This window comes from Lolium perenne, chromosome 4 (assembly GCF_019359855.2).
Source record: "Lolium perenne isolate Kyuss_39 chromosome 4, Kyuss_2.0, whole genome shotgun sequence".
Classification (NCBI taxonomy): Eukaryota; Viridiplantae; Streptophyta; class Magnoliopsida; order Poales; family Poaceae; genus Lolium; species Lolium perenne.
Window position 1 is genome coordinate 348,590,637 of NC_067247.2, and position 21,060 is coordinate 348,611,696.

The 21,060-nt window shown below is 40.2% G+C and overlaps 2 protein-coding genes across 2 annotated transcripts; both read right to left on the minus strand.

Annotated features, from left to right (window-relative positions):
• Nucleotides 1–12,533: 12,533 nt before the first annotated feature.
• LOC127296999 (cold-regulated protein 27) lies at nucleotides 12,534–14,742 on the minus strand. The gene is made up of 3 exons (XM_051327247.2): nucleotides 14,222–14,742; nucleotides 13,313–13,730; nucleotides 12,534–13,063 (listed from the first exon to the last, which is right to left on the minus strand). The coding sequence occupies exons 1-3, from the start codon at nucleotides 14,270–14,272 to the stop codon at nucleotides 12,957–12,959; spliced, it is 576 nt and encodes a 191-aa protein (XP_051183207.1). The 5' UTR covers nucleotides 14,273–14,742; the 3' UTR covers nucleotides 12,534–12,956.
• Nucleotides 14,743–18,017: 3,275 nt separating this feature from the next.
• LOC127296998 (cold-regulated protein 27) lies at nucleotides 18,018–20,291 on the minus strand. The gene is made up of 3 exons (XM_051327246.2): nucleotides 19,788–20,291; nucleotides 18,827–19,247; nucleotides 18,018–18,617 (listed from the first exon to the last, which is right to left on the minus strand). The coding sequence occupies exons 1-3, from the start codon at nucleotides 19,848–19,850 to the stop codon at nucleotides 18,499–18,501; spliced, it is 603 nt and encodes a 200-aa protein (XP_051183206.1). The 5' UTR covers nucleotides 19,851–20,291; the 3' UTR covers nucleotides 18,018–18,498.
• Between the last annotated feature and the right edge of the window lie 769 nt (nucleotides 20,292–21,060).

The following is a 21,060-nucleotide window of genomic DNA, read 5'->3' on the forward strand; positions in this document are numbered from 1 at the left end:
CTCGCATGATCCCCATTGCGGCACTCTAATTGCTGCACAAAAATCATTGAATGGCAAGTTGACAGTTTTATTATAAATTTTGTACCGAACCATGGGGTTAGTTTGCGACCAATTGAATTCAAAATCCTGCACTACAGACATAGTCAATTTTGCATATTGGCACGGTTCACCAACAATAAAATCATCAAAACCTGCACGAGAAATTAGATTCTGAACATCTTGCAAGATTCCTGCACTTCTCATAAAATCAACGCACGTGTCGTAGGAGGGGTATACTCCTTCTTCGCGGTGAACTCTCATAACTTGTTGCACCTCTAATTCTTGTTGGTTGAGTTGGTGCCTACTCCTTTCCATTTTCTGAAATTTTTCAACAATCATTATAAAATTTGATTTGGTGACATATAATTGAGGGAAACTATCATAGGAACTTGCTAGAGTACTCATCATGCATCAAAACTAGTTTTTACCACTTAGAACAAGCATGCAAGCTCAATAAACATGTTACCTACAGCAGCAAAATATTCAAGGTATACTCGACCAAACAAAATTCTACTTGGATAATCGGAGGAGTCACCTACTGGAGAACAAATGTGCCAAATTTCAGACAGAAATCTGGGCTGAGCAAAGAGATCGAGAAATCTGGAGCTCTTGAGCAGAAACGCGAGTGAGAGAAATCTGGTGCGAGTTTTTTCGGGAGAGAGAAGAGAGTGGGAGGAAGAGATGAAGTGGTGGGGCAAGGAGGGGCCCACACAACAGGGTGGCGCGCCCCCCTTGCTGGCCGCGCCGGCCTATGGGGTGCCACCCTGGGGTGCCCCACTGGTCATCCCCAGGTGTTCCCAGGTGCCTCGTCGAAAAATAGGACCAATGGTATAATTTTTGTGAATTTTTGAAAACTTTGAAAAATGCACATTTCTGGGTGTTAAATTTTTTATTACTGGGCAGAAAAAGATTTTGAAATCTCTAATTAACTAAAGAACTTTGCAAAACAAAAGTGCTACAGCAAGTAGATCAAGTGGAGGAAGAAAGAAATGTTGTTTAGTTCCTCTATGCATATAAAATGAATTTGTTAACAAGGTTGATCAAGTCTTGCCACCAAATAAATTTTACATAGCATAAGAAGAAATAAACCTCAAATCAATCATGTTACCTTGTATTGTATTGATATGGATCCAATCACAAGAGTTTGATATTCTTCTTTAGGCTCATATATAGGACAATCAATAGTTCCCACTTTGATAGTTCTCACATTAGAAATTGTATTAACTCCACATGCTTTCTCAATCCTCTTGGGAAAATAAATAGTATGCTCCTTATCATCGACATTGAAAGTGACATTTCCTTTATTGCAATCAATAACAGCCCCTGCGGTGTTAAGAAAAGGTCTCCCAAGAATAATAGACATATTATCATCTTCAGGCATTTCCAACACAACAAAATCAGTTAATATCAAGCAGTTATTAGTAACTTGAACAGGAACATCCTCACATATACCAACAGGAATAGCAGTAGATTTATCAGCCATTTGCAAAGATATATCAGTCGGTATCAACTTATCTAAATAAAGTCTCTTATAAAGAGAAAAAGGCATAACACTAACACCCGCTCCCAAATCACATAGAGCAGTTCTAACATAATTATTGTTAATAGAACAAGGAATAGTCGGTATACCTGGGTCGCCAAGCTTCTTCGGAACCTTGCCATTGAAAGAGTAATTAGCAAGCATAGTGGAAATCTCCTCATTAGGAATTTTCCTTTTGTTAGAGACAATATCTTTCATATACTTTGAATAAGGAGGCAATTTAATAGCATCAGTCAAAGGGATTTGCAGGAATAAAGGTTTCATCCAATCACAAAATTTATTATAGTGTTCTTCTTCCTTTGATTTTAGTTTCTTAGCAGGAAAAGGCATTTGCTTTTGAACCCAAGGTTCTCTTTCATTACCATGTTTCTTAGCAATAAAATCTTCTTTAGTATACTTTTTATTTTTAGCATGCTTTTCAGGTTCTTCTTCAACCTCTTCTTTGTCAGAAGCATCATTCTTATCGTTATCTTTATCATGTTCATTACCACTTTCAGTTTCAGCATCAGAAATAGAAATACTATTAGGATCATTAACAGGCTCAGAGGATTCTACAACAGTTTTATGTTTCTTTTTCTTTTTCTTAGATGGAGCACTAGTTTCAGTTCGTTGAGAATCTTGTTCAACTCTTTTAGGATGCCCTTCAGGATATAGAGGATGCTCTTCCATCCTTTTTTGTGCTAAAGTTCTTGCTGACTCTCTTGCTGAGAGGAAATGTGTAGTCTATTCATATGCATTTTCATGTGAGTATTTCTTTTCTCGGCCTTCTACATTATTTAATTGGCCTACCCTCTACAGTGTTAAACATGCATCTGCACTTCTACAAGATGGAATTAAATGCATGGATAGTCTAATTTTGGTCAACTAATTTTTTTTTTGAAACGAGGCAAATTTTGGTCAACTAATCTGATATCGAAGAAATAGGGCAATCATGTTTTTAAGTACCGAAGAGCATGGATGTTTCACATATTGGAGGTTCTCTCCACAATACCATGCAATTCACTAATAGCTCGAGAGTTTTCCATTAAATGATTCTCTACTCTCATATTAAAATTTTCTTGCTTAACAATATAATTATCAAACTCATCTAAGCATTGAGCAGGAGGTTTTGAATACGGAATATCTTCTCTAGTAAAGCGTTCAAGAGAGTGTACCTCAATCATGGATGAAGGGGGAGTTATCTTACATAAATCTTCTATGGGAGGTAAATTCTTCACATCTTCGGATTTAATACCCTTCTCTTTAAGAGACTTCTTGGCTTCCCTCATATCTTCATCATTTAATTTAATCATACCCCTCTTCTTCAATATTGGTGTCGGGGTTGGCTCAGGTGTAGACCAATCATCATGATTCCGGCCTATTCTAGCCAATAATTCCTCAGCGTCGTCTGGAGTTCTTTTCCTGAAAACACAACCAGCACAACTATCCAGGTATGCCCTAGACTCAATGGTTAGTCCACTATAAAATATATCAAGTAAATCATGCTTTTCCAAATTATGTTCAGGCCGAGCTCTAATACGAGAGCAAAATCTAGCCCAAGCCTCAGGCAATTTCTCTCCATCTTCCTGATCAAAATTATAAATTCTCTGCAAAGCAATATGTTGAGCACTAGCAGGAAAGTATTTCCGGAAGAAAATATCAAGCAATTCTTTTGGGCTATTAATAGAATCAGGTGGCAAACTATTATACCAAGTTTTAGCATCATCCTTTAATGAGAAAGGAAAAATTTTAGCAACGAAATAAGTACGCTTCTTAACATCATCAGAAAACAAGCTACTCAGAGTAGATAGCTCAATCATGTGTTCTACAACACTTTCTTTTTCAGTACCACAAAAAGGTGTTTTCTCCACAATAGATATATGAGACAAATCAAGAGAAAAATCATAATCCTTATCCTTAATGTTTATAGGAGATGTGGCAAATTTAGGATCAGGAGACAGTTTATATCTAACAGTATGTAGTGCAAGCAACTTTTTAATTTTTCTTGCATCAGTAGTAGCATTGCATTTATCAATAAAATCATCATCAAGTTCCACATAATCTTCATCAAGATCATCACTAGAGTATTCAACAGACTTAGGTGAATTAACAGGTGTAGCAGCATCTTCATTAGGAGTTTCTGTATTTTCAATTTGTCTAGACCTAGCAATTGTAGCATCTAGAAAAGATCCTAATGAACCATCATTATCAAGCACAGCAGAAGCATCACCAAAATTATGAGAGGAATTTTCAGATCTAGCAGAAGTACCAGCATGTGAAGCTTGTGGTGGTGAAACAAGTTTATCTATCACAGATGGTGAATCAAGAGCAGCAGAGGTACTCAGAATTGTACCTTTTCTTGTAGTGGATGGTAATATGGCGACTTTAGTATCGCGAGGTTTACCCATGATGGAGAATTTGCAGCGAACAATATCAATCCAAGTGAACTTGCAAATAAAGCTATGCTCCCCGGCAACGGCGCCAGAAAATAGTCTTGATGACCCACAAGTATAGGGGATCGCAACAGTCTCCGAGGGAAGTAAAACCCAATTTATTGATTCGACACAAGGGGAGACAAAGAATACTTGTAAGCCTTAACAGCGGAGTTGTCAATTCAGCTGCACCTGGAAACAGACTTGCTCGCAAGAGTTTATCAGTAGTAATAGTTTTATAGCAGTAGCAGTAGTGAAATAACAGCAGCAGAGTAACAAAAACAGCAGTAGTGATTATAGTAAACAACATGATTAAAATACTGTAGGCACAGGGATGGATGAACGGGCGTTGCATGGATGAGAGAAACTCATGTAACAATCAAAGCAGGGCATTTGCAGATAATAATAAAACAGTATCCAAGTACTAATCAATCAATAGGCATGTGTTCCATATTTAGTCGTACGTGCTCGCAATGAGAAACTTGCACAACATCTTTTGTCCTACCAGCCGGTGGCAGCCGGGCCTCTAGGGAATCTACTGGAAATTAAGGCACTCCTTTTAATAGAGCACCGGAGCAAAGCATTAACACTCCGTGAACACATGTGATCCTCATATAACCGCCTTCCCCTTCGGTTGTCCCAATTTCTGTCACTTTGGGGCCTCGGGTTCCGGACAACAATACGTGTATACAACTTGCAGGTAAGATCATAAAGCAATGAATATCATCATGAATTGATAACATGTTCAGATCTGAGATCATGGCACTCGGGCCCTAGTGACAAGCATTAAGCATAACAAGTTGCAACAATATCATAAAAGTACCAATTACGGACACTAGGCACTATGCCCTAACAATCTTATGCTATTACATGACCAATCTCATCCAATCCCTACCATCCCCTTCAGCCTACAGCGGGGGAATTACTCACACATGGATGGGGGAAACATGGCTGGTCGATGGAGAGGCGTCGGTGGTGATGATGGCGATGATCTCCTCCAATTCCCCGTCCCGGCGGAGTGCCAGAACGGAGTTTCTGGTCCCGAGATGGAGTTTCGCGATGGTGGCGGCGTACTGGATGTCTTCTGGCGATTTTTTCTTCCCCCCGTGCGTTTTTAGGTAGAAGGCGTTAAGTAGTCCAGAGGAGGGCGTCGGGGGCCAGCCGAGGCGGCCACACAGTAGGGTGGCGCACCCCCTCCTGGGCCGCGCCGGCCTAGTGTGTGGGGGCCTCGGGCCCCCACCTGGCTTGCCCTTCTGGCTCCGTCAATATTCTGGGAAAATAGGACCTTTCGCATAAATTCCGAGGATTTTCCTGAAAGTTGGATTTCTGCACAAAAACGAGACACCAGAGCAGTTCTGCTGAAAACAGCGTTAGTCCGTGTTAGTTGCATCCAAAATACACAAATTAGAGGCAAAACAATAGCAAAAGTGTTCGGAAAAGTAGATACGTTTTGGACGTATAAGTTTTCCAGCTGAGTTATACCAAACCTTTTGGAAAGTCATGAAGGGTGATTTAATGTCAATGTTCAATCAACTAGATTCAGGGGAACTACAGTTGTTCAAACTAAACTTTGGTGTTATTACTCTATTGCCTAAGAAGGAGAATGCGGTTCCAATCCAACATTATACACAATTTTGTCTTCTCAATGTTAGTTTTAAATATTCACGAAAGTTGCTACTATTAGAGCTAATACTGCTGCTGAAACAGTTATTATCCCAACACAGTCGGCATTCATGTCAGGACGACATATTCTTGAAGGAGTAGTTGTCTTACATGAAACCATTCATGAACTTCATCGGAAGAAATTGGATGGGGTGATATTTAAAATTGAATTTGAGAAATCCTACGATAAAGTAAAATGGCCTTTTGTTCAACAAGTTATGCGCATGAAAGGTTTTGATCCCAAATGGTGTCAACTCATCGAACAATTTGTGAGGGGAGGAAGTGTAGGGATCAAGGTCAATGATGATATTGGTCATTATTTTCAAACAAGGAAAGGTCTTCGACAGGGGGACCCGCTGTCACCTATGTTGTTTAACATTATTGCAGATATGTTGGCTATCCTAATAGCAAGAGCGAACGAGGATGGTCAGATAGGAAGCCTTATCCCTCATTTAGTTGACGGGGGAATTTTTGTATTGCAATATGCCGATAATACAATACTTTTCATGGAACATGACTTTGAGAAGGCTGTAAACATGAAACTAATATTGCGTTTCTTTGAAGAATTGCTAGGACTGAAAATTAACTTTCACAAGAGTGAGATTTTCTGTTTTGGTAAGGCCAAAGAGGAAGAGGAGCAGTATAAACAACTATTTGTTGTGAATCTGGTTCTTTGCCTTTCAGATATTTGGGTATCCCGATCCATTATAGAAAGTTAAAAAACTCTGAATGGAATCCTGTGGAAGGTAGATTTGAGAGAAAACTAGGGTGTTGGGCTGGAAAATTGTTATCATATAGGGACCGCCTTGTATTGATTAACTCCTTTCTTACTAGTTTACCGATGTTTATGCTATCCTTCTTTGATTTACCTAAAGGGGTAAGGAAGAGATTAGATTTTTTTCCGATCACATTTCTTTTGGCAATGTGAGGAAAATAAAAAGAAATATAGGTTAACTAAGTGAAACCTGATTTACAGACCTAAGGACCAAGGTGGTCTTAGAATTGAAGTCCTGGAGATTAAAAATTCTTACCTAATTAGTAAATGGTTATTTAAACTTCTTTATGAAGAAGGGTTATGGCAACAACTATTTAAAAACAAGTACCTTCCGCAGAAAACCTTGGCTGAAGTTATAAGCCTACTGATTCACCCTGCTGGGAAGGACTAATGAAAGTTAAAGGGGATTTTTTTAGTAGAGGAAAATTTGAGGTAGGCTCTGGAGAAGGAGTGCGTTTTTGGGAAGATAGATAGTTAGGTGATCAAACGCTTGCATCTCAGTATCCCCGATTATATAACATAGTCAATCGTAAGCATGATACGGTGGCAAACCTTATGAGTTAAACTCCGTTAAATATTGGTTTGTTTGGGATAAATGGGATAAATGGATACACCTATGCCAAATATTAATGGAGATAAATTTAAATGATGATCAAGATAAGGTTGTTTCGGACCTAACATATTTAGGAAAAATCACTGTTAAATCTATGTACGGTGACATGTTAAATGGGCATACAAGATATCTTCGTAAATATCTTTGGAAAATAAAAATCTCACTGAAAGTTAAAAAATTTATGTGGTTTCTCAGTAAGAAAGTCCTCTTGACCCACGATAATCTAGCAAAAAGGAATTGGAATGAAAATACGAAATGTTCTTTCTGTGACGTTGAGGAATTAGTTGAACATTTGTTTATTTTATGTCCTTTTGCTAGGCTTATTTGGCGGGTGGTTTTTGTTGCATATAATATTCCACCTCCATCCAATGTCACAAATATGTTTGAGAATTGGCTTAATGGAACTGACAAAATTGATAAAGCTAGGATTCACATTGGTGTTTCGGCTTTATGTTGGTCAATTTGGAATTGCAGAAATGATATTATTTTTAATAGAAAGTACTCTACTAATTTCTTGCAGGTTATCTACACTATGATTCACTGGATCCAGCTTTGACGTTTCTTGCTCTAGGAGAACCAGCGGTAGTGCATGGTTTCTGGATGCAACCGCCTTCGAATGGTTGCTCGGGATATTTTCTACCAGGCTACTTGACGGCCTATTAACAGATTACATGATCTCTAGTTTGATTAGCACTTTTCTCTTTTTTCGGTGGTTGATTTTTATATCGACCCTCGTTGATCCCTGAATTATAAATTTGAATATTTAGTTTATTAATAAAAGGTTGTGTGCATTAATCGATGCAGAGGCCGGGACTCACCCTATTTCGAAAAAAAAGTAATTTGCAACCAAAGTTGGATAGTTACACAACATCCTTCATCATGTCAAAAAACATTGTTCCTTGATTCCTTCATCAAAAATACAAAAAAAAAATCAATATTATGCACAATTTGTTTCTTTTGCTGACATGTCTATATGTAAAGCTGCACACAATTTGTTTTGTAACTGCAGGTGTTACATTCTGCGACGAGGTTGGCTTGGAAGTTGCAATTTCCCCATCTCGCTAGAAATAGCAAATTATATTTTACACATGATTTTTTTATTTTCAAGCATCCAACGTAACTATGTGTATAAATATTACTAGTCAAAGTCTAAGACTTCGACCACATCCTTGTTGAAAATGAGCTGCCGGGTGAGCGGGTTGACGAGGTGCATATCGCCGGTGCCCTTTCGACACAACAACACGAGAAGGCCACCGGAGGTGGGACCAACCACGAACCGGTCCCGAAGCTCCGGGAGGTCCATGCTGATGCGCTCCCCCATCGGGACGTTGAGGAAGTCGCGGCCATCCACATTGGTGGCGAAGACCTCACGGAGCATGATCCAACTGCGTGGGTGGAAGCGGTCATCCAGGCCGCCGTGCGCGCGCAGGGGCTCGGCGCACTTCCGCCACGCGCCGCACACCGCGCGGAAACGGAGGTAGCCAGCGACATCGTCTGCAAGGACTTGCTCGGCGACTTTTGCAGTTTAAGTTTTTCTTTTGCAGGGAGTACTATGTAGTTTTTGAATACATCAAGTCAATTCCTTTTCTTGAAAAGGGAACTTTTCATGAAAGGGAATTTACCCACACCAAGCCTCGTGCCAAAAGTCAGTTTCTCTAACGCCATCAAGGCATCAACTACTCCATATATTTATATATAAGGCCAGTAAATATTCTAAGTCAAAACTTAGACTAACAAGTTAATCAATATAATATAAGTTATATAACACAAAAGAAACTTATGGTTGGAAACACATCTTTCAAATATAAATTCAACGGTATACTTTTGATGACATATAACTGGACATATTATGTGGTTCAAATTATTAATCAAAGTTCTACCATAAAATGTGTGGCGGCCTTATAAGACAGAGGGAGTACCATCTTCCTTCCATGCAATTACAAATGTCTCATTTTCAGCAGATCATACCAAACGGCTGAGTCAGTTGTTTCTGCTTTGCCCTCCATATGTATCTCGATAAACGATGCTTTATTACTTAAAAAGGTTAACCTATGCCTCCAATCTCTGTATAATTAGGATGCACACAGTCACCTGAGTCCCAAAGAAAGATAAAAGTAAAAAAGAAAAAGAAAAGTGCAATACAAGTAATTCACATAGAAACTGTAAAAACGGATATGGTGATGGAGGACCAATCTGAAGATCACGCAATCGTCCATGTTGGATAAAAATATCCCTTGATAAGTCCTCCAACCACGTAGACACCTACATAAAGAGATCACGATTCTTCACACATTGTAGAGACGACCATGAACGGAGTAAAGTTGTGCACCAATAGATAACCTACACGAGAGAATATTTTTTTTATTAAAAACCTTGTCATTTCTACATATCACTACTAGAAAAACTCTTATTGGTAGAAATAGATTCTATGGCGCATTTAAAAAGGCATGCTCCATAAAAATATTTTTGTGGTGCATAAAAAAATGCTCCACATAATTGTTCGAATTCTGTGGCGCATAAAACATATGCGCCACAGAATTAAGGCTTTTTATTTGGTTTTTAAATTCTAGATTTTTTTAGGTTAAGGCTATATGCGCCACATAATTTTTTATATGGTTTTTAAATTCTAGATTTTTTAAATTGTCGATTTTTCGAAATTTTAGAATTTTTAGAACCTTTTCCAAATTTTTAACTTCTAGGAGTTTTAATTTTTATTTTTAAAAATTTCTAAAAATGTATTTTTATGAATATTTGAATATTTTTTAAATTTCTATATTCTTTTGATATTTTTTTTTTGAATTTTGAATTTTATATTTTTAAATTTTTTTAGAATTTTTGAGATTTTACCCTAATTTTTGAAATTTAAGATTTCTTTTGTATTTTCGAAAATATGTTTTTTTAACAAATTGAATTTTTAAATTATTTCATGTTTGAAAATTTTACTTTTTTTTATTTCCATTTTTATGGATTTTATGAAATTTTTGAATTTCCTTTTGAAATTCTTGGCTTAAGAGGTTTTATATGATACTAATATCAATAAGAACTGTAGTAGCATAATGGTAGCTCAATTAAATAGAACTTAGAAGTTAAGCATGTTTAGGTTGGAGGATGGGTGATATAGGTGGAAGTTGTCATTTCAATATGATTTGAGATATGTTCACAGTTTTACTAGATGTTCAAAAAATTCAAATATTTAGTTTTTTCCATATTATTTTATTATTTCATTTTTTGATTTTTTGATATTTTATTTATTTATATTTTTTGATTTTTTTGATTTTTTGAATTTTAGCATATAGTTTATATGCGCCACAGAAATTTGATAATTATGTGGCGCATGTAGATATGCGCCACAGAAATAAAATTTAGTGACGTAACTTCTGTGGCGCGTGGAATATGCGCCACATAAAGTAAAAAAAGTACGCCACAGATGAGGGTTTTCTTAGTAGTGTATCCAAAGCGATCAAATAACAACAAACACTCCCACCCTAATAAGTAATTTAAACATATGATCCATACCGTAGCCAGTTGCCAAAAATATTAGCAACGTTACATGGTGTGTATATGGTCGAAGCTACTTGGATCACCAGCCATATAGACCTAGCAAACTTTCACCGGAAGAATAAGTGTTTGATAGTCTCATCCTGGTGAGAGAACACACACTTTGTACTTACATGCTAATTGTGTTTTAAAAGGTTTTCTTTGCTGATAATTACTTCTCTACGAAGATACCAAACAAAAAAAACATTTATCTTAAGTAGAAACTTCATTTTCCTATTTCTATATTTTTATCGACTAGCACATATGGTTGGATAATGCCCTATACATAAAATATACAAAGTATTTACCACTCTCATATAGATTCTATCAAAATTTGTCAGTCCCTTGCGTTAGTTGGACAAATGCCAATCTTTGTAGCAAAACATTCCATGATGAGACTCATGGAGCAACTAGATCTCTTGTGAAGGTCACTTTTGGTGGGGAGGTCTCCAACACCTTAGTGACAATATCCCCTTTGTGACAAACAATGTTTTATAGATCTAGATATTGTTCCCGGACCATGGCATTACCAAACCACTTCTCCTCACAAAACTTTATTTTTGAGCCATCTTTAATTGTGGATGAACGTTATGGGAAGAAGTATTTCTTCGTCGCCAATTAGGCCAACCAAAAATGTGAGTCCCCAGGTTTTAATAAACTTGGGACACTGCACGTGAGCCTATGTCTTTTCTTTTTAGTAGAGTTTGTCAGACCCATCTTTGGTAAGAAGCTTGTAAAGCCATTTACCTAGGAGCGCTCTATTCTTTCCGCAAGATCCTGAATTCTACTCCACCTTGATCTTTAGGATGGCGAATCACACCCCATTTAGCCAGTCGATATTTCCTTTTCTCATTATCTTCTTATCAAAGACTCTTGGTCTCAAATAATTCAGCCTTTGTAAAACTCCTTTAGTTTACTAGAAGAAACAAACCATATATAGTACCATATTACTAAGTACTTAATTGATGAGAACTAATCTTCCACCAAAAGAGTAATTTTCCTTTCCATTTGCATCATCTCTTTTATAATCTCTCCTTGACGTGTTTCCATTCAGCATTGGTGAGTCTCAGAATCTCAAATAATGTATCGGAGTAACCAAATAGCTAATTAGTAATCTGGCATTGCCCAAGGCCAAAAAAAAATCGCACAATGGACACATTGACTAACCTGATGCTCAAGCAAAGAAAAAACTGCATAGCACATTGGGAGCAGATCAACCGGCGGGCCATGGTGGCAGAAACTAACACATAACTTTTAGTTAGACATGCGATCAGACGGTCGGTAATCAATAGGATGGCCAAAAATGTTACTTTCATTTGTAACTAGACAAAACAACAAAGAAACAAAACAGCGCGGTGAAACACCAGAAATTCAATTAGCATGCGGGGTGTATATTCTCCCACGACCTAAAAAAAACATATTTTGAACGGTCAAAAAATTGCAACAAAAAAAATCGGATGTAGATTTCGAAAATGTATATATGTTTCCACAGTTTCGAAGAAAATCTATATTTTTTCTGGTCGATGTAAAAAAGACAAGACGTGCCTCACAAAAAAGTCTTACTTTATCAGCAAAATTTGTCCTTTTGCATAGCCCAAAGGACAAGTTGATTTTTTGTGGAAAGACTTATGCACATGTATCATGTGAAGATGTACACATAAATTTTTCATTTATTTTGTTTAACATTTTTAAAATATATCAAAGATGTATTTCAAAATAAAGGGAGCATATGCACCCAAGAGCCAAAACATCAATCCCAACAAACGTACCTTTTCTTATAATAGCAAAGTGCAAAAGAGAGATTCCGGTAAATTCCCTCAAGAATGACACTTCACTCATTCCAATTTTTTTTTCTCTGAACAACATCCAAATTTAGTTGGCCCATTATACCATACAGCATGTGTGTAACATCCATGGAACTGTGGCAAAAAGCAATGATCTAGGACCATTCTCATCTTCGTGCGAACAAGCATGAACACTTCATTCATATTGAAAGAAGCATTTGTCAGACACACAACAACAACAAATGCATTACATTTTATATCTAGTAAAATAAACAATATTACCTACTACTACATTTATGCCTGACAGGATAGTGACACAAGAGTGGACTACCCAATCTGAAGGAAACTGGAAAATAGTCAGACACATAACCAGAAGAATCTAATCTGTTAAATCGCCAACACTTAACTCCTCAGTACTCACTGGTTGCACATCTACCGAGAAATATTCTTCCATGTTTTACTTCAGAGCATCCTTGCTCCAATTTCCCAATAGATTTTGAGGTAGCAAACAAGCTCTTTTGAGTAACTGAGTTTGTTGCTTTTCATAACGTTTGCAACTGACTAATATAGTTAATCATGTGCATTACTTGATCATTCAGTCACAGTATGTGGAAGTAATGCTTAGTCTCCTTTTCTTGCATGCTTTACTTGATTCTGCATCAACTTCCCCCTCATCGTCAGCAAAGTTCTGATCAGAAGCCTCTGCAGAGAGAAAATTGGCATAAAAAAATTAGTTCATGGCAAGATGCTGCTTCAGAACATGTTAGCAGCATTCTACTGCATCCATATCTAAGACAGAAAGAACCACACAGTATGTTGGAGCTTACGCACAATGAGTTTTTTCATTGTTTATGCATATCTTCCTAAAAGAATCAGTTAGTGCTAAAGGAAACATATGTGTGCATTTTAATGCACGAGACACCGAATGAGGCAATTGAGTTGAGCAGCTACCTGCATTTTCAGCGAGAAGGTTTGGTGCCATGCAAGCTCCCAATTCCCTTCCATGCGACAGCGAAGTCCTCCCATGGACAGTTCGGATACCCGATTCGTGATCACCCACTGAAATTTCTTCGCCATGACCTCCTGTGTTACCGCTGTATTCACGTGGTCTGAAATGTCGAATCCACGGGCTCGCAGGCAGGCGGCATTTGCTACTGACTGGAGCACAAGCATTGGTCCGCTCAAATTTGTGTTTCTCCCACACTCCACCGCGGAGAACCTTGAACCCATCGCCGCTTGGATCTTTGTGGTTCGATTTGCTTCCATGATTGTAGAGTTGGTCCATGAAAGAAGTTTCCATGGAGCTTATGTAAAGTGTGTGCGTCTCATCTGTCCAGCCTGCTGACACCAAGTCTGAAATCTGATTACCCTGTCAAAGAACAGCAGGGCACCAATAAATCAGCATATTTCCAGGGTATAGGTATTTGCTAACAACATGAAGCAAAGGAGGATTCCGTACTCATGTTCAAAGACACACTTGTTCTATTGAAAAAATGCAAGAGCAGTACTGTATTCATTACTTACTCGTTCAACTGTATGCACATAATGAGCAGGAGCACACTGCGTGTGATTCTTTTTCATTTTGTGAAAAGAGAGTAGTATTATGTGAAAATACCTCATTCTAAACAATGGCATGACGATTCAGACAAACAATAAATCGGCCATGAAATCTACCGAATAGTTCTACCAAATCGAACAAGCAGGCATCATATAGCCATAGACTGCGTAGCTATCATGATAAAAGAAGCACATGGAATGGAACTAATGGCCGGTATAGAAAACTGAGAATGAAGATAATTCAGAAATACTCAGTAAACAGGATGCGCCAATAAGAACAAAGAACAGTTCGTTGATTATTACCTGAGCCACCCGCTCTGCCTTATTCGGTCGCTCCAGAGACAAATCACCCATTTGATCCTTCCTTCCGAAGAAAAGAAGGAACCAACAAGGGGGCCAGAAACTCCCAAAAGGATTTTCTTTTTTCGTCCTGAACTATATATACGAATACGAGATCTTCTCCTCGTAGATATTTTTTTGTGAACTCTCTGTGGAGCGGTAGGAGATCAAGGAAGAAGAAATTTGTGGGAGAAGAGCATAAATCACTCGAGATTGGATGATTTCAGAGGAGAAGAGAAACGCGGAAAAGATTTTGGACCCTCCACAGCAATCCGGGAAAACAAGAACACACTACTAAGCCAAAGAAAAGACCCCAGCAAATTTCGCAGGATCCAGGCGAGCGCTCGGCGGAACTCTGCACAGCAGATCGAGAAATCGTCGCGGGAAGAAGAAGATATTTATGGGATTCCGCCGGGCCGTGGGGAGGAGAGAGAGGCGGCACGGAGAGAATGACCAAAGTGACGAAGGAAGGAAGCCACAGCCGTATGTGCAAATATAAAGGCAAAGCGGAGGCGCCTCCTGTTCCTTTACGCCTACGTGCCGGCGCTTTTCCAGGTGGCGCGGCGGACGAGGAAAATATCTCGCCTGCTCGATGGTCGACGCCCGATATTTATCGGCCAGAAAGATCTGCGGTGAGGCCCGCGAGAGCGAGGTCTCCGTCCGACGCCGCAGGAGAAGAAGAATCTGCGTGCGCTAGCCCTGCTTTACCGGCCGGCAAGTGGCAACCGTTTCTTTTCTCGTAGGATTACGCTAACGAAGCTGGGCGTATGCATGTGCACCGGCGACGAAGGTGGCAACGTTTGTGACGTGCACCGGTTTAGGGCATTGACGGCTTCTTTTATCATTTAACTCTCATCATATAGTCATATTTAGTCTGCTAGTAACTATTCTAGCCCGTGGATACCATAGTGCTGATCGGAAGATCACAACTCAGCGTGGTGGAGCTGTTCTTACAAGGGTGAATGAACTGATAGACCCTCATACCGGCCAATTGGACCAAGACCTCCTGAATTCGTTTTAATCAACTTGATGTCCAACGTATCCTGCAGATTCCATTAGCTAATACCTCTTTTGATGACTTTATAGCTTGGCACGCCACTAGATCGGGATTTTTTTCGGTAAAGTCTGCATACCATCTTGAGTAGCGTCATCAATTTTATGGAGTGACTTGCCGATCTTTAATTCAGGGTACTGATGTGAATAACCCCATTTGAAAAAATTTGTGGAGTTCGAATGTTTCAGGAAAGGTGAAAATTTTCTATTGAAGGGCAATGCATGGTATTATACCCCTGAAAGCAATCCTTTTTAATCGACATATTGGAACATCAAGACTATGCCCGTTGTGTAACTCATATAATGAAGATGTGCTACATATGATTTTCAAATGCAAGGGGGCGGCTAATATTTGGAAGGCTATGGGGTTGGAGAATATTATTGAAAGTTTCTGCCAAGCTGATCACTTGGGTTCTGAAGTTCTTAAAGACATCTTATGCTCTCGTCCAACTATTGTTCCTAGTTTTTCCTCATGGTGCAGGAACTGGTGGCCACGGGTGCATGGTACATTTGGTGGCTTTGACGTAGGAGATCCCATGGTGAAAATATCCCGCCTGTTATGCGCTATGCTACTTCCATCAGAGCGATTACTACGAATGTTGCTAGATCATCGACCGTTGCAAACAACACGAAGAAAAAAGTATGGGAAAAACCAAGAGCAAATTTCCTCAAATTAAATGTCTTCTTTCAATATAGATGACTCAACTGGGGCGACTGGAGCCATTTTAAGGGACCAACTTGGTAACTCTGTTGCTGCTTCCTGCAAGTTTATTGCACATGTACCGTCAGCGCCCATGGCTGAAGCTTTGGAAATGCAAATGGGACTTCAGCTGGTCATTCCGCAAGGATGTTCCTATGTGGAGGTTGAGTCTGATTGCTTGGAGGTTGTGCACTACTGTTCTAGGGAAATCCAAATGTGGAATGATGCAATTGCAGTTTATGCAAACTGTCTGGAAAAAGCTGGCATCGATCATTGGGGAGGTGGAGTTCAAGTTTTACGCAAGAGAGATGAACAATGCAGCTCATTCTATAGCTAGGTCGTGCTTTATATCCCATATTGATTGTAATTTGGTCGATGAACCCCCTAGTTTTCTACTCCAAACGTTCCTAGATGATGTAACAATACTCTAATGCGAGACGGCAAGTTTTAGACGCACTCTTTTCCTTCCAGGGTACCTAAGGGGACTGGAAGGTTTTTAATGAGGCGGCTTACTGAACTAATATATTATGTTTTACTTTAAAAAAACGGTTCTAGCAATCTCTCCGATCACTCAACTTAGAACTCTCTAAACAAAGAAAATCACCTAGTTAATTCGTCAAACACTTCGATCAAACGAGGTGAGAAGGTCAGCCGACGGCAGTGAGCCTATGCCGAAGCTATGAGAAGGCTGGAGTGGACGAATCTAGCTGGTCACCGGTTGGATTTTCCGGTGACCAAATCGATGGCGGCAGCAGCAACGGGCGAGCGGTCAGCCGGTCAAAGGGCTGTTAGACGAGCAGGAGTCAACCAGATGGAGCCAGGAGTTGAGCTCAAGGGGGCAGACCTACACTAACTACACTTGCTAAAACACTATAGAAAAGGAGCGTAATCAACACGGCGGCTGCCGAGCTAGTGCTCGATTCCAACGACGACAACAACCGGCAAGCGAGTAAGAGTGAGGGCGGCGGAGGCTACAAGCTCTCGGTGGAGCCTAATGGTGGTCGCCGGCGATGATTCGATGCCTACGGAAGAGCATGTCGGCACAAGGTGGATGGCGGTAATTTTACTCGTCAACTCGGTGGCTGAGTATATCCGAGAGTCGGAGATTTACTCCTCTAAAGCCTTTAAAAGGATCGGCTAGATCTTGTTTAGCCTCTTAAAACAAAATTTATACTCCTCTAAAGCTTTCTAGATATCGGCTAGGCATCCCCTTACTCACTGTAGGTGAAATGGCTGTTAATTGCCATGGCTTTCCTACAGATTAAATCAATTTAATTACACCCACGACGTCACGACGAAATACATTTCATCTGGTAACATCCCCGTAACCTATTCATTTTCTCGCATACATTTTGGCGTTGTAAAAAGAGACAGGCGATTGGTGTACATGCTCTGATACAGTATCAAAGCAGGTGGAACTAGAAAAATTAGGCCCATAAATCTTATACATAGCTTTACATTAATATTTTACAAACTAATAATGGTCAATAGACTACAAATCTTTCCGCAAAAAAAAAAAAAAAAAAAAAAAAAAAAAGACTACAAATCACGTGATCTGTATTTGCTATTTCCTTAACAGACGCGTGCATGATCTACTCCTTCCTAATCTCACGTCCAGATTTTCTCTACGTGATTGCATACCAGATTTTCTCAACGTGAACAGATTTGTTCCAGATTTTCTGGACGGAAACAAATCGGTGGAAGGGGTTATTTGCAAGAAAACACAGCTTTCCTCTTATATTCTGAAACAATTGCGAAAAAACAATAGGCATTATAGAAAGGAACGGAGGGAGTACTACAGGATACGGAGTACTTCGTTATTAAAGAGAGAGTTGCCTTTTGGAGTACAGGGGAAATGACGCTCTGTTCCGAGAAATTCAAAATCTCTGTTTAAAATTTTAAAATAAACCCAAATAAGAAATCATGGATGTAGTCAATAATGTATTCTACCATTGTGGCGACATTTACTAATTGAGTCATACAAACTGCGGACTTGACACCTTCCTAAACCAGGATCAAAAGAAACAACATGTGTTTCACAACAATGCAAGTGTTGCAAAAGGGGACAATTTAGGACCAATCTCATCTTGTGGCCAGCAGTAGCCATAACATACAGCAACAACAAAAATCACTACATCCATAAAATGAAACGATATTATCTACTACTACTAAGTTGTTAGTAAGCTTGCTTGTTGTTCCTTCTGACAGATACTGAGACACTAGAGTGGACGACACAACTCACAAACACTGCAAAATAGGCAGATACATGGCCAGAAGAATCAAATATGTTAAATCGCCAATACTAACTCCTCTATTGCTCACTGGGTGTACCTTAACCAAGAAATACCCTTCCATGCTTTACTTCAGAGCATCCTTCCTTCGAAGTTCCAACAGATTTTGAGCTAACAAACAGCCTCTTTGAGTCATTCAGTGTGCTGCTTTTCATCTCAACACTTGCAACAGACTACCTATGATTAATCATGTGAATTCACTTGATCAATGGGGCACAGTAAGTGGAAGTGCTGCTTAATCTCCTTTTCTTGCATAATTGGCTTGATTCTGCATCAACTTCTGCCTCATCGTCAGAAAAGTTCTGATCAGAGACCTCTGCAGATGGAAAAATTGGCATCAGAAATTTGTTCACCACATGATGCTCCTTCAGTACACGGTTTAGCAGAATTCAACAGAAAGAACCATATAATATCTTGGGAGCTTAAGCCGAATTGATTTTTCTATTTTTCATGCATCTTTCATAAAAAAATCAGCTAATGTTGAGAAAACATATGTTTGTATCATGAGGTAGCAGAGCTAGCTACCTGTATTTTCATCAAGTAGGTTTTCTCCCTGGCAAGCTCCCAATTCCCTTCCATGTAACAGCGGAGTACTCCCACGGACAGTGCGGATACCCGACTCATGATCAGCCACTACAGTTTCGGCCCCATCACCTCTTGTATTACTGCTGCAGTCACGCGGTCTGAAACGCTGAATCCACGGGTTTGCGGGAAGGTGGCATTTGCCCGTGACTGGAGCACGCGCGTTAGTTCTCTCGAAATTGAGTTTCTCCCACACTCCACCGCGGAGAACCTTGAACCCGTTGGCACTTGAATCATTGTGGTTGGCATCACGCCCGCGTTTGTTGAGCTGGTCCATGAAAGAAGATTCCATGGAGGTTATATACAGCGTGTGCCTCTCATCTGTCCAGCCCGGCGACATCATCAAGTCTGTAACCTCATTAGCCTGTCAAAGAAGAGCAGAACACTAAATCAGCTCGTTTCCATGGGGAATAGGAATCTGCTATGGTAAACTTCATGTTCGAAGTCACGCTAGTACAAAGTTTTCCTTTTTTTTTTTTTGCGAGACTGCAGTGTTTTCGTGACTTGCAACTGTATGCAGATAAGATAACAAGCAGGAGCAGTTTGTTTTCGTCTTTTGGGAAGCGGAGGAGCACTATCCCAGCCATAGTAAAACTTACATCTGAGTAGCTGCATGATGATCTAGATAAAGAACAAGTGTTAAAGCATGTTGGTATTTATTCTTTTTTTTTTCTTCCTAATATGATATGAACATAGTAATATGTTTTTTTTTGCGGGTAGTATGAACATCATTTAAAATGAAGGAAAAGGAATTGCAAGCAACAATTAGTACTAGTAGAGTAGGAGTTGACCAAATAAACAGTACTAGTTGCATACAAATCGATAACATAGGTAGCACGATGATGATAAATCAGAATCTGAAACCGATGGGCAGCAGCAGAAAAGAAGATGAGGTGAATATTACCTGGGCAATGGCGTGGGTCGCTGGCTCTGCCTTAACCGGTGGGTGCAGCGACACATCACCCATATCTGATTCTTCCTCGGCTGCAGAAAGAAACTCCCGAGAATGGATTCGCCCGAGATCTCCCCGCAGACTGCGGAGAGGTACGTAGGAGGCCGGGAAGGACGCGATCCGGGGTAGGAACAAGCAGATCCCTGGAGGTTCGGAGAATACGAGCGCGCAAAAGGATTTTGACCTCCAAACAACCGGAAAACAAAGAAAGGCAAGGAAGACCCAAACAAATTTCGCAGGACGAGGGAGGCGTGCACAGATGAATCGATCGATGGTCGGCAGGAGGAACGGGATATTTATTTATGGGATTTGGGCGGGCCAAATTAAGGGGATGGATGGATGGATTGGAGGGGCGGTTGAAGGGAATGAAGGCAGAGAAGGAATGGATGACCATCCAAACTGACGCAAATATCTAGTCTAGCAAGGCAAAGCGGAGCCGCATCCTACGTGCCGGCGCTTTTCCGACGTGGCGTGGAGGGGCGGGCGAAAATATCTGGCGGGCTCGGGGGTCGGGGCCAGATATTTGTTGGGCCGCCACAAAGATCTGCGGGGAGGCGGGACCCACACCACACCGACGTGGTAGGCGAATCTGCGTGCTCTTTGCTTGCTTGCTTTTCCGCCCTGCCGGCAAGTGCCAGCTGCAGCTGCAAACTGCCAGCACGGTTTATTCGCTTTTGCTTTCTTCTAGTATGATCAATGTACGTGGATAGGTCTTTTTTTTTTCTTTTTTGCTGGGAATGTCGTTATCGGCCAATATGAAGCGTAATGAGGCTACTTGTATGACCTCTCTATGAATAGACGTATGGGGCCACTTTCCCCTTTCTTCTCCCTATTCACACTACAGTAGTTGAGGGGCTGTTTGGATTAGAGCCCCGAGCTGCCCTGCCAAAAAATAGGCGTTGACTGACTGGTCTGTTGCCTGTTTGGTTGAACGCCAATAAATTGGCGTGCCCATGCCTACTCCACATTTCAGTTCATTTCACGCCAACATTTTGGCGAGAAGGAGGCGCATGATTCCTTCGCCAATTTTTTGGCGCTCCCGCGAATTGGCAGGGCGAGCCTTGGCAGCATCCAAACAGACCCTGAGAGTCTCTCGTGGGCCAAGCCCGAGCCTTTCCTGCCGGCGTGGCCGGCCGGACTTGGCGGAGGGGAGGCACCGGAGCTTCTCTTGTACATACTAGTAGTAACGCAGTGCTTGGTAGGAGTAGTTTTGAGTTCTGCCCTT